The sequence below is a fragment of the Oncorhynchus mykiss genome, chromosome 20 (assembly GCF_057628025.1).
Source record: "Oncorhynchus mykiss isolate SJ-2025 chromosome 20, ASM5762802v1, whole genome shotgun sequence".
Classification (NCBI taxonomy): Eukaryota; Metazoa; Chordata; class Actinopteri; order Salmoniformes; family Salmonidae; genus Oncorhynchus; species Oncorhynchus mykiss.
Genome location: NC_143041.1, coordinates 31,111,131 through 31,130,549, shown reverse-complemented (window position 1 = coordinate 31,130,549; position 19,419 = coordinate 31,111,131). Strand labels below are relative to the sequence as shown.

The 19,419-nt window shown below is 42.1% G+C and overlaps 1 protein-coding gene across 1 annotated transcript in view; it reads right to left on the bottom strand.

Moving 5' to 3' along the window:
* Window positions 1–19,419, bottom strand: part of LOC118942056 (solute carrier family 2, facilitated glucose transporter member 11) — a 20,364-nt gene extending 945 nt beyond the window's left edge. Inside the window, exons 1-8 of the mRNA XM_090212896.1 lie at window positions 17,757–19,419; window positions 4,368–4,435; window positions 4,207–4,260; window positions 4,014–4,078; window positions 3,837–3,874; window positions 496–575; window positions 351–413; window positions 134–184 (exon numbers count right to left, since the gene is read on the bottom strand). Coding sequence (XP_090069022.1) covers window positions 134–184; window positions 351–413; window positions 496–575; window positions 3,837–3,874; window positions 4,014–4,078; window positions 4,207–4,260; window positions 4,368–4,435; window positions 17,757–19,272 — 1,935 coding nt within the window. The 5' untranslated portion in view covers window positions 19,273–19,419. The remainder of the gene's footprint in view (window positions 1–133; window positions 185–350; window positions 414–495; window positions 576–3,836; window positions 3,875–4,013; window positions 4,079–4,206; window positions 4,261–4,367; window positions 4,436–17,756) is intronic.

Here is a 19,419-nt window from a genome sequence, read left to right as displayed (position 1 = left end):
GTAACGTAGACTGTGGTACACACCTCTTTGTGCTCGATTAAAGTAAACCCTCATCTTATGTGCAGTAACAGAAAATCTATTTTTTATTTATTTTCTTCTGCCTATATTTGTCATAAGCAATACTTATGCTTACCTGCATTCTTTTATGAAGAAATCTCAACTGTTGGTTCAGCAACTCTATTTCCTATTAAAATAAAACAGAATTCAGCCGACATATGTATGATGATACTGTAGTTCCAATATTTTACATGAGTCATTTAGAAGACGCTCTTATCCAGAGCGACTTACATTAGTGAGTGCAAACATTTTGATACTTTTTTCGTACAACATGATGGATTCTTATGATGTACCTGATAAATTTTCTCATGACGTCTTAATTTAATCTGAGGAAACAGTTCTTCAAGTCTCACTATCTGAAAAAATAAATAATGACAAATCAATGCTTTTTCCTCTCTGGATTATGAATATAGAAAGACCTTAGAAATATTGTCTTACCCTTCTGACAACACCTTGTAGTCTTGTTCGCATACTTTTATTGATTACTGTCATGGCAATGGTCCGTGGTTTTGGAATGACTTAGAATCAACAAATACACCACACAACATCAATCACGCATTATAACAAGAAGGGAGACATAGATTTTATATACAGTGAGCTACAAAAGTATTGGGACAGTGACACATTTTTTGTTGTTTTGGCTCTGTACTCCAGCACTTTGGATTTCAAATTATACATGTTAAAGTGCATAAAATCATATTAATTTAATTTTCATCCATATCGTGTGAACCGTTTAGAAATTACAGCACTTTTTGTATATAGTCACCACATTTTAGGGGACCAAAAGTATTGGGACAAATTCACTTACATGTGTATTAAAGTAGTCAAAAGTTTAGTTTGGTCCCATATTCCTAGCATGCAATTATTACATCAAGCTTGTGACTCTACACACTTGTTGGATGCATTTACTGTTTGTTTTGGTTGTCTTTCAGATTATTTTGTGCAGATAGAAATTAATGGTAAATAATGTATTGTCATTTTGCAGTCACTTCTATTGTAAGTAAGAATAGAATGTTTCTAAACACTTCTACACGAATTGTGAATAATGATGAGTGACAAAGTTACAGATGCACAAATATCATACCACGAAGACCTCTCACCATTATAATAAAAGAGGTTAGCGGGAGGTATGATAATTGTGCATTTAACTTTCTCACACATTATTCACGATTCATTGAGGATTAACCGTAATAATGGTAGCATCCACATTAATGTATGTAGAAGTGTTTACAAACATTCTTATTTACAATAAAAGTGACTCCAAAATGACACAATACATTATTTACCATTAATTTATATTGGGTACAAAATCATCTGAAACACAACTAAAACAAACAGCAAATGCATTTAACGAGTTTGTAGAGTCACAAGCTTGACAATCATTGCATGCTAGGAATATGGGGACCAAATACTAAACTTTTGGCTACTTTAATGAATATACACTGAGTGTGTTTTTTCCATGACATAGACTGACACACAGGTGAATCCAGGTGAAAGCTACAATCCCCTTATTGATACCACGTGTTAAATCCACTTCAATCCGTGTAGTTGAATGGGAGCAGACAGATTAAAGAAGGATTTTTAAGCTTTGAGACAATTGAGACATGGATTGTATATATGTGCCATTCAGAGGGTGAACGAGTAAGGGAAAGATTTAAGTGCCTTTGAACGGGGTATGGTAGTAGGTGCCAGGTGTCAAGAATGGCAATGTTGCTGGGTTTTTCACACTCAATAGTTTCCCATGTGTAGCAAAAATGGTCCACCACCAAAAGGACATTCAGCCAACTTGACACAACTATGGGAAGCATTGAAATCAACAATGGCCAGCTTGCATGTGGAGAGCTTGACCCCTTGTAGCGTCCTTGCCCTGACGAATTGAGGCTGTTCCGAGGGCAAAAGATGGGGTGCAACTCAATATTAGGAAGTTGTTCTTAATGTTTTGTACACTCAGTGTATGAGTGAATTTGTCAAAAATACTTTTGGTCCCCTAAAATGGGGGGACTATGTACAGTGCCTTGCGAAAGTATTCGGCCCCCTTGAACTTTGCGACCTTTTGCCACATTTCAGGCTTCAAACATAAAGATATAAAACTGTATTTTTTTGTGAAGAATCAACAACAAGTGGGACACAATCATGAAGTGGAATGACATTTATTGGATATTTCAAACTTTTTTAACAAATCAAAAACTGAAAAATTGGGCGTGCAAAATTATTCAGCCCCCTTAAGTTAATACTTTGTAGCGCCACCTTTTGCTGCGATTACAGCTGTAAGTCGCTTGGGGTATGTCTCTATCAGTTTTGCACATCGAGAGACTGAAATGTTTTCCCATTCCTCCTTGCAAAACAGCTCGAGCTCAGTGAGGTTGGATGGAGAGCATTTGTGAACAGCAGTTTTCAGTTCTTTCCACAGATTCTCGATTGGATTCAGGTCTGGACTTTGACTTGGCCATTCTAACACCTGGATATGTTTATTTTTGAACCATTCCATTGTAGATTTTGCTTTATGTTTTGGATCATTGTCTTGTTGGAAGACAAATCTCCGTCCCAGTCTCAGGTCTTTTGCAGACTCCATCAGGTTTTCTTCCAGAATGGTCCTGTATTTGGCTCCATCCATCTTCCCATCAATTTTAACCATATTCCCTGTCCCTGCTGAAGAAAAGCAGGCCCAAACCATGATGCTGCCACCACCATGTTTGACAGTGGGGATGGTGTGTTCAGCTGTGTTGCTTTTACGCCAAACATAACGTTTTGCATTGTTGCCAAAAAGTTCAATTTTGGTTTCATCTGACCAGAGCACCTTCTTCCACATGTTTGGTGTGTCTCCCAGGTGGCTTGTGGCAAACTTTAAACAACACTTTTTATGGATATCTTTAAGAAATGGCTTTCTTCTTGCCACTCTTCCATAAAGGCCAGATTTGTGCAATATACGACTGATTGTTGTCCTATGGACAGAGTCTCCCACCTCAGCTGTAGATCTCTGCAGTTCATCCAGAGTGATCATGGGCCTCTTGGCTGCATCTCTGATCAGTCTTCTCCTTGTATGAGCTGAAAGTTTAGAGGGATGGCCAGGTCTTGGTAGATTTGCAGTGGTCTGATACTCCTTCCATTTCAATATTATTGCTTGCACAGTGCTCCTTGGGATGTTTAAAGCTTGGGAAATCTTTTTGTATCCAAATCCGGCTTTAAACTTCTTCACAACAGTATCTCGGACCTGCCTGGTGTGTTCCTTGTTCTTCATGATGCTCTCTGCGCTTTTAACGGACCTCTGAGACTATCACAGTGCAGGTGCATTTATACGGAGACTTGATTACACACAGGTGGATTGTATTTATCATCATTAGTCATTTAGGTCAACATTGGATCATTCAGAGATCCTCACTGAACTTCTGGAGAGAGTTTTCTGCACTGAAAGTAAAGGGGCTGAATAATTTTGCACGCCCAATTTTTCAGTTTTTGATTTGTTAAAAAAGTTTGAAATATCCAATAAATGTCGTTCCACTTCATGATTGTGTCCCACTTGTTGTTGATTCTTCACAAAAAAATACAGTTTTATATCTTTATGTTTGAAGCCTGAAATGTGGCAAAAGGTCGCAAAGTTCAAGGGGGCCGAATACTTTCGCAAGGCACTGTACAAAAATTGCTGTTGTTTCAGAGTGTCAAGTGCTGGACTACAGAGCCCCAAAACGTTTCACTGTCCTAATACTTTTGTAGCTCATCATATATCTGTTATTTAAATTATATTTTAATGTGAAATGTGAGGATATAAGTTAAATGTGTACCATGCTGAAAGACTGTTGCCACTTCCAGCACATATGGCCTATGAATCAAAATATATTGACATTAATGTTATGCACTGATAGAATGAATTACACTTGAATATTTTTTATTTTTACATGAAATATACATTTTAGTAAATGATTGGCTCACAGTAACATACTGAATGTTGCAGTACTTACATGTGCTTGCTGTTCACTGGTATAAAGCTGTTGAATGGAATCAGACAGCCCTTGTGGTTTCTTATCTAGAAATATGCCATCATTTGGTAAGGGATACATTATAATAGTGTCAGTCAGTATACAGTACATGGTACAATAATTTGAGACTGAATTTTAGGAAACAGAACTTTATAAAAGAAGATATATGGCATACCTTAAATGTCTGTGTCACATTAGCAGAATTCAATCCAAACAAATGTGTTATGATCTTGAAGAAGAGAGAGAGAGGGCGAAAAAGAGAGAGCGAGAGAGCTATTAGTATGGGGGAGAAACCTGACCTGACAATTTGGCCTACTGCTGAACCACTCTGCCTACCTGTTTAACTGTAGTGGCCTCCATACCCTTTGGAATGGTGACCTCTTGCAATGCAATGACTCTGTCATCTGGAATAGGAGGAACACATCTAATTTGTAATGAATTCAGCTTTTTATGTGTGCAACTGCAAGAAATAATCACAGATGGTTTATAATGTGAAGCCTTGATAGGGGGCTTCCATTTAATTTCAAGTAGCCTTGCTGGCTATCATTTCTCAGTGAACTGTGCATCAACAAAGATGTCAAATCCACCTGCTTCCCGCTGGTTGAAGTTGGGCTGGAAGAATGTACTACATTTGTATTATACTGAACAAAAATATAAAAGCAACATGTAAAGTGTTGGTTCCATGTTTCATGAGCTAAAATAAAAGATCCCAGAAATTATATGCACAAAAAACATATTTCTCAACAAAAAAAATGTAGCACAAATTTGTTTACATCCCTATTAGTGAGCATTTCTCATTTACCACCTGACAGGTGGCATATCAAGAAATGGATTAAACAGCTTGATCAGTACACAGGTGCACCTTGTGCTGGGGACAATAAAAGGCCACTCTAAAATGTGCAGTTTTGTTAAATAACACAAGGCCACAGATGTATCAAGTTGAGGGAGAGTGCATCTGGCATGCTGACTGCAGGAATGTCTAGCAGAGCTGTTGCCATAGAATTTAACGTTACTTTCTCTACCATAAGCCACCTCCAACATCTTTTTGAGAATTTGGCAGGAGTCCAAGCGGCCTTACAAGCGCAGACCATGTGTAACCCTTGTCTGAGACCAGCCACCTGGACAACTGATAAAACTGTGGGTTTGCACAACCGAATTTCTGCACAAACTGTCAGAAACCGTCACAGGGAAGCAGATGGCAGAGTGTGCATGGCGTTGTGTGGGCGAGCAGTTAGCTTAACATTGTAAACAGAGTGGTGTCGGTGGGGTTACAGTATGGGCAGGCATAAGCTACAGACAAAGAACACAATTGCATTTTATCGATGTCAATTTGAATGCACAGATCCTTATAGGCCCATTGTCGTGCCATTCACCTCTGTTTCAGCATGATAATGCTGAAGGATCATGCCGCAAGGATCTGTTACACAATTCTTGAAAGCTGAAAATGTCCAAGTTCTTCTATGGCCTGGATACTCACGCTCTCTGGAGCGACATGTACTACATCATGTTCCAGTTCCCGCCAACATCCAGAAACTTTGCACAACCTTTGAAGACGTGTCGAACAACATACACAGGCCACAATCAACAGCCGGGATCAACTCTATGTTAAGGAGATGTGTCACACTGCATGAGGCAAATGGTGGACACAGCAGATACGGACTGGTTTTCTGATCCACGCTCCTACCTTTTTTAAAGGTATCTGAGACCAACAGATTTGTATATACCTGTATTCCCAGTCGTGAAATCCATAGATTTGGGCCTAGTTTATTTATTTAAATTGACTGATGTCCTTATAAACTAACTCAGTCAAATCTTTAAAATTGTTGCATGCTGCGTTTATATTTTTGTTACGTGTAAATATTTAGGGCTGCCGTTTTGATCTTGATAAGGGGGTAGCTAGATTTGTATGTCATTTCAGATGCAACCCACGACTAGCACGAGCTAAAATGTAACCCAGAGATGAAACCCAGAGACTTTATATGGAAACCAGTATAAACACAGCGTCAGGGAGCAACAATAAATCACATTTATTTATAAAGCCCTTCTTACATCAGCTGATATCTCAAAGTGCTGTACAGAAACCCAGCCTAAAACCCCCAAACAGCAATGCAGGTGTAGAAGCAAAATAAATAAAAAGAAACCTAACGTTTACGCAACTCCAACCAAAAGGATGAATTAAAAAATAGACCAACCGTTTTTATCAAGTCTCCTCAGTGCAATCCAAGCTTTTGATAAACTTTGAGAATTATCACGACGAATATTTGTCATTTTATCAACGCAGCGCCGGCCAAATCAAGCTTGAAGGAAGCCCCGTTTTTAAATGTATTTATACATCAATGTCTTGCAAGCCCGTGTTTTGATAATGATGATTTGTCGCCACAGATAGTATGTTTTTGTTTCTAGCGTTATGGCTAGAAGGATTTGGCCTACAGCTTCATCTAGTGGTCGAGTCGGGGATAACACTTGACTGTAATTTTGAGGCGAAATCTCACCCTAACTCTTTTCCTAACATTAACGTAATTCTTCTAACCTACTACGTAAATTCACTTAACCTGTTATGTAAACAAACCCTCTCTCGCGACAAATCGTCTGTCGTTTCCGCAGTGGGTGGGCTCTGAACCTTTGGACTACCAACCTCTGAGATGCCAGCAAGTTTGCACAAGAACAAAAAAGTCTCGCGATGAAGATGTAATAATACAAAAAGAACACAATGGTCGAAATTCGTAACAATTTACTAGAAAATGTTAACATACATAGAATATTGTTTAACAACATTCAAATAAGGAAAATAATTAGCCTTAATATCACAAATAATATGACGTAATTGACAATTATTAACAGCATCAAGATGAATGACTACTAGATATTAGGAATCAAATTGTATTTGTCACATGCGCCGAAATGCTTACTTACAAGCCCTTAACCAACAATGCAGTTTTAAGAAAAATAAGAAATAAAGTAACAAATAATTAAAGAGCAGCAGTAAAATAACAATAGCGAGGCTATATACAGGGGATACAAAGTCAATGTGCGGGGCCACCGGTTAGTCGAGGTAATATTTACACTACCGTTCAAAAGTTTGGGGTCACTGAGAAATGTCCTTGTTTTTGGAATAAAAGCACACTTGTTGTCCATTAAAATAACATAAAATTGATCAGAAGCACACTCTTCTAGGCAGAGTTGCAAAGAAAAAGCCATATCTTAGACTGGCCAATAAAAAAAAAGAGATTAAGATGGGCAAAAGAACACAGACACTGGACAGAGGAACTCTGCCTAGAAGCGGGTACTATTTAATGAAGCTGCCAGTTAAGGACTTGTGAGGTGTCTGTTTCTCAAACTAGACACTCTAATGTACTTATCATCTTGCTCAGTTGTGTACCGGGGCCTCCCACTCCTCTTTCTTTTCTGGTTAGAGCCAGTTTTTGCTGTTCTGTGAAGGGAGTAGTACACAGAGTTGTACAAGATCTAAAGTGTCTTGGCAATTTCTTGCATGGAATAGACTTCATTTTGCAGAACAAGAAAATACTGACTAATTTCAGAAGAAATGCCTGTAATCAAACTCACAAATGCTTATGCTCCAGATACTCAACTAGTCTAAAGAAGGCCAGCTTTATTGCTTCTTAAATCAGAACAACAGTTTTCAGCTGTACTAACATAATTGCAAAAGAGTTTTCTAATGATCAATTAGCGTTTTAAAATGATAAACTTGGATTAGCTAACACAATGTGCCATTGGAACACAGGAGTGATGGTTGCTGATAAATGGGCCTCTGTACGCATATGTAGATATTCCATTTATTTTTTTATTTTTTAAAATCTGCCGTTTTGAGCTACAATAGTCATTTACAACATTAACAATGTCTACACTGTATTCCTGATGAATTGTATGTTATTTTAATGGACAAAAAAAGTAATTTTCCTTCAAAACAAGGACATTTCTAAGTGACCCCAAACTTTTGAACGGTAGTGTACATATGCGTAGAGTTATTAAAGTGACCTATGCATAGATAATAACAGATAGTTGCAGCAGCGTAAAATGGGGGGGGGGGGGGTGCAATGCAAGTAGTCTGAGTAGCCATTTGATTAGATGTACAGCTTGGGGGTAGAAGCTGTTTAGAAGCCTCTTCAACCTAGACTTGGTGCTCCGGTACCGCTTGCCGTGTGGTAGCATAGAGAACAGTCTATGACTAGGGTGTCTGAACATGTTTAGGGCCTTCCTCTGACACCGCCTGGTATAGAGGACCTGGATGGCAGAAAGTTTGGCAGTGATACAACCAGTCAGGCTGCTCTCGAGGTTGAAAGGTTGAAAATGTCAGTGAAGACACTTGCCAGTTGGTCAGCGCATGCTCGGAGTACACATCCTGGTAATCCTTCTGGCTCTGCGGCCTTGTGAATGTTGACCTGTTTAAAGGTCTTACTCACATCGGCTGCGGAGAGCGTGATCACACAGTCATCCGGAACAGCCGGTGCTCTCATGCATGTTTCAGTGTTTCTTGCCTCGAAGCAAGCATATAAGTAATTCATCTCGTCTGGTAGGCTTGTGTCACTTGGCAGCTCTCGGATGTTCATCCCTTTGTCGTCCGTAATAGTTTGCAAGCCCTGCCACATCCGATGAGCGTCGGAGCCAGCGTAGTATGATTCGATCTTAGTCCTGTATTGACGCTTTGCCTGTTTGATGGTTCGTCGGAGGGAATCGCGGGATTTCTTAGAGTCCCGCTCCTTGAAAGCGGCAGCTCTACTCTTTAGCTCAGTGAGGATGTTTTTATTCCTGCTTCCTGCTTTAATTTTTGATTGTAAGCAGGAATCAGGAGGATAGAAGTATGGTCAGATTTGCCAAATGGGTGAGGGATAGCTTTGTATGCAGAGTAAAGGTGGTCTAGAGTTTTCTTTTCACTCTGGTTGCACATTTAACATGCTGATAGCAATGAGGTAAAATGGATTTCAGTTCCCTGCATTAAAGCGCCACTTCTGGATGAGTGTTTTTCAGTTTGCTTATGGCGGTATACATCTAATTGAGTCTTAATTAGTCTTAGTGCCAGCATCGGCAAAAAATACAGATAAACTCTCTTGGTAGATAGTGTGGTCTACAGCTTATCGTGAGATACTCTACCTCAGGTGAGCAAAACCTTGAGACTTCCTTAGATATCGTGCAGCAGCTGTTTTTTTTTAAAACAAATATACATAGACCGCCACCCCTTGTCTTACCAGAGGCTGCTGTTCTATCCTGCGGATGCAGTGTATAACCCGCCAGCTCTATGTTATTCATGTTGTCGTTCAGCCACGACTCGTGAAACATCATGAAAAACAGTAATACTGATAAAAGTAATACAAATAAAATGTATTTATAATACTACTAAATTGTTTTTTGTAATTATAATCAACTTTAGCAAATACTTTAAAAGACCAGTGTTTCAACCATTCATATTGCACTGTAAAATGTACTGTAAAATTACTCTCAGTAGCACCTTTAGCATTCAAACCACAGAGTTTTTAGGCAGGCTGCTGCTGCCACAGTCCAGGTCTGTATGAAGCACAGGAGCCATTGGTTGGTGTCCCGAGAAGCAGCCCATCTCAGAACTGAGGTCCTGGGGAGAGGAGAGCAGTGAGGGGGGTTCCTCTGGTGGTTTTCTTCTTTCTGCTACTACTGCATTTGCTGCTGCTTCTTCTGTTGTTGTTGCCTGGAGTCAGCATTTGCCTGGAGCGTGAAAGACGGCGAGAAGAGATCAGTATCAGGAGGGAGACTGCGATATATGGAGAAAGAAAGAGGCAGAAGGGAGAGAGGGGGGAAATTAAGTTATCCAGAGAAATAAAGAGATGGAGAGGAAGAGACTGATGATGTCAGACACGGGGAAAAAAGAGAGGAAAGATTCAGACAAAGAAAACGTGAGAAAGCAAGATATGAGGTCTGGCTTAGCATGCAGTCTCTCTGTGAGAGGATCCACTTACTCGGTGTGTTTGTGTTCTACGTTGCATCTGTCCGCCCTGCTCTGCTCCCAGTTGCACTTTGTGTGTTGAGTTTCCACAGCATGTCAGGTTTAAAGTGAACCACACACACCCAGGAAGGCCAGCCCACTCAAGTACCTCTCCATCACAGTTGACAACTCTATGGTGTCCCCCTCCGAGAGTGCAAAGAACCTCAGCGTGAACCTGGACAACACCCTGTTGTTTTCTGCAAACATCCAAGCAGTGACTCTCTCCTGCAGGTTCATGCCCTACAACATCCATAGAAAATTCTTTCCTCACACAGGAAGCGGCACAGGTCCTAATCCAGGTACTTGTCATCTCCCATCTGGACAACTGCAACTCTGCTGGCTGGGTTCACTGGTTGTGCCATCAAACCCTTGCAACTTATTCAGAACGCCGCAGCCAGCCCGCCTGATGTTGAACCTTCCCAAGTTATCCCATGTCACCCAGCTCCTCTGCACTTTCCACTGGCTCTCAGTGGAAGTTCTACCTCTTCAAAGAATCTTCATTACATCGCACAGCGACAAAAAATGTCAACAACACTTGCCTTTTCCTGATTACTTGGAGAAAGATGTACTTACTACAACTGTGATATGTGGCTGTCTCACCGATCTATCTTAAGATGAATGTGCTAATAACTAAGTCGTTCTTGATAAGAGCACCTTGCTAAATTACAAAAATGTAAACATTTATATGTCTATGGTGAGTGTAGGCACCTGAGCTGATTGCCTTATTGAAAATTATTGTAACAGTTCTTCTCAAGACATTAGATTTTAATTAGGATAGATTTCTTGCATTTTAAAATATTATCATCATTACAGAAATGGTAGAGTACAGCATGCAGTATTTTATAGGTTATAGACAGTACCAGTCAAAAGTCTGGACACACCTACTCATTCAAGGGTTTTTCATTATTTTCTACATTGTAGAATAATAGTGAAGACATCAACACTTTGAAATAACACATTTGGAATCATGTTGTAAAAAAAAAAAAAAAAGTTAAATAAATCAAAATATTTGAAATTCTTCAAAGATGCCACCCTTTGCCTTGATGGCAGCTTTGCACAATTTTGGCATTCTCTCAATCAGCTTCACCTGGAATGCTTTTCCAACAGTCTTGAATGAGTTTCCACATATGGTGAGCACTTGTTGGCTGCTTTTCCTTCACTCTGCGGTCTAACTCATCCCAAACCCAACTGGGTTGAGGTTGGGTGATGGTGGAGGCCAGGTCATCTGATGCAGCACTCCATCACTCTTGGTCAAATAGCCCTGGGAGGTGTGTTTTGGGTCATTGTCCGGTTGGAAAACAAATGATTGTCCCACTAAGTGCAAACCAGATGCAGGATGCATGTGTGCCTTGAATTCTAAATAAAATCATTGTCACCAGCAAAGCACCTCCTCCATGCTTCACAACATGCGAAGATCATCCGTTCACCTTCTGTGCGTCTCACAAAGACACTGCGGTTGGAACCAGAAATCTCACATTTGGACAGATTTCCAGTCTTTTTAAAAAAAAAATTGTAAAAATTTGTACCCTTTTTTCTCCCCAATTTCGTGGTATCCAATTGTTGTAGTAGCTACTATCTTGTCTCATCGCTACAACTCCCGTACGGGCTCGGGAGAGACGAAGGTTGAAAGTCATGCGTCCTCCGATACACAACCAAGCCACACAGCACGCATCCAACCCGGAAGCCAGCCAATGCACCGGAGGAAACACCGTGCACCTGGCCACCTTGGTTAGCGCACACTGCGCCCAGCCCGCCACAGGAGTCGCTGGTGCGCGATGAGACAAGGACACCCCTACCAACCAAGCCCTAACCCGGGCGACGCTAGGCCAATTGTGCGTCGCCCCACGGACCTCCCGGTCGCGGCCGGTTACGACAGAGCCTGGGCGCGAACCCAGGAACTCTGATGGCACAGCTGGCGCTGCAGTACAGCGCCCTTAACCACTGCGCCACCCGCGAGGCCATAGATTTCCACCAGTCTAATGTCCATTGCTCGTGTTTCTTGGCCCAAGCAAGTCTCTTCTTATTGGTGTCCTTTAGTACTAGTTTCTTTGCAGCAATTTGACCATGAAGGCCTGATTCACACAGTCTCCTCTGAACAGTTGATGTTGAGATGCGTCTGTTTCTTGAACTCTATGAAGAATTTATTTGGCCTGCAATCTGAGATGCTGTTAACTGTAATGAACTTATTCTCTGCAGCAGAGGTAACTCTAGGTCTTCCTTTCCTGTGGCGGTCCTCATGAGGGCCAGTTTCATCATAGTGCTTGATGGTTTTTGTGATTGCACTTGAAGAAACTTTCAAAGTTCTTGACATTTTCTGGAATGACTGACCTTCATGTCTTAAAGTAATGATGAACTGTAATTTCTCTTTGCTTATTTGAGCTGTTCTTGCCATAATATGGACTTGGTCTTTTACCAAATAGGGCTATCTTCTGTATACCACCCCTACCTTGTCACAACACAACTGATTGCCTCAAACGCATTAAGAAGGAAAGAAATTCCACAAATTAAGCCACACCTGTTCATTAAAATGCATTCCAGGTGACTACCTCATGAAGCTGGTTGAGAGAATGCCAAGAGTGCAGAAAACTGTCATCAAGGCAAATGGTGGATACTTTGAAGAATCTCAAATATATTTTGATTTGTTTAACACTTTTTTGGTTACTACAGGATTCCATGTGTTATTTCATAGTTTTGATGTCTTCACTATTATTCTACAAAGTAGAAAATAGTAAAAATAAAGAAAAACCCTGGAATGACTGGATGTGTCCAAACTTTTGACTGGTACTGTATCTATATTATATACAGTGCCTTGCGAAAGTATTCGGCCCCCTTGAACTTTGCGACCTTTTGCCACATTTCAGGCTTCAAACATAAAGATATAAAACTGTATTTTTTTGTGAAGAATCAACAACAAGTGGGACACAATCATGAAGTGGAACAACATTTATTGGATATTTCAAACTTTTTTAACAAATCAAAAACTGAAAAATTGGGCGTGCAAAATTATTCAGCCCCCTTAAGTTAATACTTTGTAGCGCCACCTTTTGCTGCGATTACAGCTGTAAGTCGCTTGGGGTATGTTTCTATCAGTTTTGCACATCGAGAGACTGACATTTTTTCCCATTCCTCCTTGCAAAACAGCTCGAGCTCAGTGAGGTTGGATGGAGAGCATTTGTGAACAGCAGTTTTCAGTTCTTTCCACAGATTCTCTATTGGATTCAGGTCTGGACTTTGACTTGGCCATTCTAACACCTGGATATGTTTATTTTTGAACCATTCCATTGTAGATTTTGCTTTATGTTTTGGATCATTGTCTTGTTGGAAGACAAATCTCTGTCCCAGTCTCAGGTCTTTTGCAGACTCCATCAGGTTTTCTTCCAGAATGGTCCTGTATTTGGCTCCATCCATCTTCCCATCAATTTTAACCATATTCCCTGTCCCTGCTGAAGAAAAGCAGGCCCAAACCATGATGCTGCCACCACCATGTTTGACAGTGGGCATGGTGTGTTCAGGGTGATGAGCTGTGTTGCTTTTACGCCAAACATAACGTTTTGCATTGTTGCCAAAAAGTTCAATTTTGGTTTCATCTGACCAGAGCACCTTCTTCCACATGTTTGGTGTGTCTCCCAGGTGGCTTGTGGCAAACTTTAAACGACACTTTTTATGGATATCTTTAAGAAATGGCTTTCTTCTTGCCACTCTTCCATAAAGGCCAGATTTGTGCAATATACGACTGATTGTTGTCCTATGGACAGAGTCTCCCACCTCAGCTGTAGATCTCTGCAGTTCATCCAGAGTGATCATGGGCCTCTTGGCTGCATCTCTGATCAGTCTTCTCCTTGTATGAGCTGAAAGTTTAGAGGGACGGCCAGGTCTTGGTAGATTTGCAGTGGTCTGATACTCCTTCCATTTCAATATTATCGCTTGCACAGTGCTCCTTGGGATGTTTAAAGCTTGGGAAATCTTTTTGTATCCAAATCCGGCTTTAAACTTCTTCACAACAGTATCTCGGACCTGCCTGGTGTGTTCCTTGTTCTTCATGATGCTCTCTGCGCTTTTAACGGACCTCTGAGACTATCACAGTGCAGGTGCATTTATACGGAGACTTGATTACACACAGGTGGATTGTATTTATCATCATTAGTCATTTAGGTCAACATTGGATCATTCAGAGATCCTCACTGAACTTCTGGAGAAAGTTTGCTGCACTGAAAGTAAAGGGGTTGAATAATTTTGCACACCCAATTTTTCAGTTTTTGATTTGTTAAAAAAGTTTGAAATATCCAATAAATGTCGTTCCACTTCATGATTGTGTCCCACTTGTTGTTGATTCTTCACAAAAAAATACAGTTTTATATCTTTATGTTTGAAGCCTGAAATGTGGCAAAAGGTCGCAAAGTTCAAGGGGGCCGAATACTTTCGCAAGGCACTGTAGTTGTTTCATGACAGAAAAAGATTGCTGGATTGACATCAGCACTTGTTTCAGTCTAACACTCAAATACATACAAAGCAAGAGTTGCAAATAATGGCTTCATAGAGTTTATTTGTCATGCTTGAAAGTGCATAGATAACCTTTGGGTACCCAAGAGTAACCAAGAGTAGGGTGGACCTGATACTGAAGGTACATACATTAAACCCTAAAACAAAGGATTTACTCAGCGCAATGATGCCACTTAATGGACATTCTGGATAGTCATTTAAATAGTAACATTATAGCCTATATTATGTGTTTTAAGTGTTTGTGTTGTGGCATAAAGAGTGAAAATAGCTGGTGATTTCCTGATCAAACAGACAAAATAGGATGAAAATACATAATCCAACACTCCTTTTGGTGATAAATAAAACATGCATTATATACTGTAAACATACTGCAACAATCAATATCAATTAAGGTTTGGCATTTACAGCAAAATAGGTCGAGCTTACAACATTCTAAATTGTACATAACTGTAGAGACTGGACTTGATGAGAGTAGTACAGTACTGATATTCAAGTATAAACAGACAATGCCCTTTCCCCATATCACACATGCATGGAAGGAACATATCTGACTGCATATCTGACTGCACCATAATTACATCAGTTACATCAGTCTAAACATAATGGAGGTAATGGAGTTTTGATAAAGAAATCATAGCAATAATATAGTGCAAAATCATTATTCAAAATCATTATTCATTATAGGGCTGACCCCCCATTTAGTCGACTGGTCAATTAATTGGCCGATAAGCTGTTGGTCGACCGAGATCTCTTTAGTCAAGCAGTAGCAATTATTGTAATTTTTTTCATGGTGCACAAGACCTGTCTGATTCACGTCTGTCTCAGTGGACTAATCCATTGCAGAGGCCAAGGGGAGGGCACAATCCATCACTCTAAGACGTGATACTGACATTTTATATGGTTATATTAGGTAAAAATAACGGTGCAACATTAATGAATCAAATATTAATTTAGAACAAATTAGTTTTCTCCCGCATTGGATACGGTCACTGTCCGCAGTTCTGAAACAATCTTCAGTGCGCCATAGAATTGCTGCCTTTCCCTATGTTGCTATGTGCATAATAGCAAAGTTAAACAGCATATTGGGATTGAGAACAATGCGGTGGAGGCAGCAGCAGAGATGGGGAAACAGCCCTAGCCTAATTGTCTAAGAAAATTGAGGAGCGAGGAAACCACAATTTAATTAGGTCTATAATGAAGAGCCTAACTGTTAAATGTGCCTGGCTTTATAAATCATTCATATACATCTACAGAAATAAGACAGATATTGCTTCTGTTGCCTGTTTGAGCGTTTCTTTAACAGCCTACTAATTCCATGAGCACCAAGCCTCATGCAACGGCAAAATGGCGGCTAAAGCAATTTCACAGATTTGGCTGTTTTCAATCATTATAATAATGAGTAATGTCGTCATCATTAGTAGGCTTTGTATTTTAACCTTGTATAACCACCATCGAGGTGTAGGCCTAAGAGCGCGTCCTGTTTAGTCTTAATACCATAAATAACTTAGGCCTATATTTCATTATATAGGCCACTGTATCAATCAATCAATCATTTCTTCGTTCGTTCATGCCATCACAAAGCATACGAGACAAACATGCTTTGAAATGCAATCAAGCATTTTAGTTTTACAATTAAATAACGTAAGCTTTGAATAATTTACCGAATCAATAAATAAACCGCAATTCACGAATGCATGCAAATGTTTTTAATCTGATGTAATAAAGGCTTTATATATTTGTTTTTTTTATTAGTACAGACTCTCTGGTACACTTATTTATTTAGTGTTGTTTAGACTGTTCCAAATGGTTATAAAAAATGATAATATTGTAATCTAACAGCAACTGCTTGGAACACGATACTCACAACGCTTGCGCTTATACCCACATATTTCTTAATCTCCAGTAGTTTCCACAACTAAGTCAAATGTCTTCGACAGATCTGACTTCCCCTTTCCCTCCTGAGCAACCAGTAAATATTTTCCCATTTTGAGTTTCTTTTTCCATGTCCTCCGCATCCATTTTACTAGTTGACATTATGGGTTTGGAGTTTGTTATAAGCAATTTATTGATGTGATTATGATAGGCTATAAGCCCTATTGATCACATGCATGCGATGCTTACATGCTTCATGTAAAGAGAGCAAGGGTTGAGGGAATAGGGAATATTTTTTGTAAACAAATTAGGGATTTCGATAACATAACTTTTAGTCAGAAACAAGTAAGAAACTAAATGGCTGAAATGATGTTGCAGTTTCAGCACGGACAGCGCAACAAACACTTGCTGTGGTTCCTTTTCACTGCAGTAGGGTGGAGAACGAGACAAAGTGTGCTAGTCACACAGGCACTCAATGTCACAGGGAGACTCTCGGTCGACCAAGATTTTATTTTTAGTCGGGGACAGCCTTAATTTGTCATTATAACAGCAGTCTTGATTACAGTGAGTTCATAAAGAGGTATAGGCTATTTGGTATAGGGCCCAAGGCACCACATTCATACACCATAATTAAATATAATTAATATAATACACCACCCTCAGACCCCCAGACTGTTCCCCCAGGCTCTGGGTCTAGGCGGTGAGAGAGAGGCTCTGGGTCTAGGTGGTGAGAGAGAGAGGCTCTGGTTCTAGGGCAGTGAGAGAGAGAGGCTCTGGGTCTAGGGCGGTGAGAGAAAGAGGCTCTGGGTCTAGGAGATGAAAGAGGGGCTCTGGGTCTACGGTGGTGAAAGAGAGGCTCTGGGTCTAGGTGGTGAGAGAGAGAGGCTCTGGGTCTAGGTGGTGAGAGACGGGCTCTGGGTCTACGGTGGTGAGAGAGAGAGGCTCTGGGTCTAGGTGGTGAGAGACGGGCTCTGGGTCTACGGTGGTGAGAGAGAGGCTCTGGGTCTAGGGCAGTGAGAGAGAGAGGCTCTGGGTCTAGGGCAGTGAGAGAGAGAGGCTCTGGGTCTAGGGTGGTGAGAGAGAGAGGCTCTGGGTCTAGGAGATGAGAGAGGGGCTCTGGGTCTACGGTGGTGAGAGAGAGGCTCTGGGTCTAGGGCAGTGAGAGAGAGAGGCTCTGGTCTAGGGCTGTAAGCGAGAGAGGCTCTGGGTCTAGGGCTGTGAGAGAGAGAGGCTCTGGGTCTAGGGCTGTGAGAGAGAGAGGCTCTGGGTCTAGGGCTGTGAGAGAGAGAGGCTCTGGTCTAGGGCTGTGAGAGAGAGAGGCTCTGGGTCTAGGAGATGAGAGAGGGGCTCTGGGTCTATGGTGGTGAGAGAGAGAGCTTTACCTAGCTGATATTGCTCCTTCATGGGCTCGGGCCCCTGCTTCTCTGGGCCCTTCTTCAAAAGACTCCTATCAAACTCTGCTGTGATCTCAGCCAGTGTCCTGCCCTTGGTCTCGGGCAGAGTGAGGCCCACAAACAAAGAGGCCGCCACACAGACGCAACAGAACGGGATGAAGCAGAGCGCATTGAGGTAACTCACTAGAAACGGAAAAGCCATGCCTACTATCAAGAGGTTGATCCACATGAGGGACCCAGCCACCATGTAGGCCGCAGGCCGAGCCGTCTGGTCAAAGATCTCAGCAGGCAAGATTCCCGTAACCCCGGCAGGGCCCATACCGAAGCTGAGGATATAGCAGAACACACAGGCCATACTGAGATAGGGCATCCCTGGGACAGAGTAGCCCTGGAGGGTCAGGGCCAGGGTGAAGACCAGCGCCCAGACCGCCATCAGGGCGTATCCGCCACTGAGGAGCATCCTGCGGCCCACACGCTCAATCAGCAGGTTACACACGACGGCAGCAGTGAACTCGCAGGCCCCAGTGCCAATAGAAACATACTGGACCTTCTCCACAGGGATTCCTGCTGCTAGGAAGATGTACGAGGCATAGAAGTAGATGGAGTCATTACCACACAGCATCATGGCACTGCTAGCAGCCATCACAGTGCGTAGTTGGGGGTGGAGGGAGCGGTTGGAGAACAGGTCCCAGGGAGTCTGAATCTTGGCCGTGGCCCCACCGGCGTCAGCCTGCTCCTGCAGCATCTCCTCCATCTCCAGGCTGAAGTCAGCCCCGCCGCGGAACCTACCCAGAGCCCGGGCGCACGCCTCCTTGTTCCCCCGGTCCATGAGCAGGTAGCGGGGGCTCTCAGGGAACCAGGGCAGGGTGAGCAGCTGGAGGAGGCCTGGGAGGGCATTGCTGGCCAGGAGGTAGGGCCAGAGGGGCTCGGTACCCAACAGCTCCGTTAGACCCACCACCTGGCCCAGGAAGATCCCGAATGCAGTGAACACGGCCGAGGAGAAGGCCACAGCGCCACGCAGGTGTTTGGGGGCGCTCTCTACGAAATACATGGGCTGGATGTTCATGCTCACTCCAGCGTTGACCCCCACTAGCAGGCGGGCAAAAATAATCATCTCAACTGACCTCGCCGCCCTGCTGGTAAGGGCGAGGACTGCACCGAGGAACAAGAAAGAGTTATTGAGAAGTAGTGAGTTCTTCCTGCCACAGCGGACAGCCATGGGTCCTGCCAGAAGAGCCCCGGTCAGGCCACCCAGGGAGAAGGCAGACACGATCACGGTCCACAGCAGGGTCACCTGGGAGGTGTCTAGGCCGGTTCCCCAGCGCTCCCAGTATGTGTCATTGATGAACCTCTGGATGTGGTTGGTGGGGGCGTTGATGATGGAGAGGTTGTAGCCGTACTGGAAGGTGCCACCGATGGCAGCGGAGCACACCGCCAAGGTGAGGGCTCTGGAATTGCCTGCAGGCCTATCTGTCTCTGTGTCATCATCCTCTCTAACATTCATTTGCAAGATTTGAGACTGTTGATTCTAATAAGAATTTATTCCTTAAGAGGACAGATGCATCAGGCTCAGAGCTTACTGAACACTGGTTTGATAGCAGCTGTGTTTTTCAGACACACGGTAAATAAAGTAATGTATGAGCCAGAATGG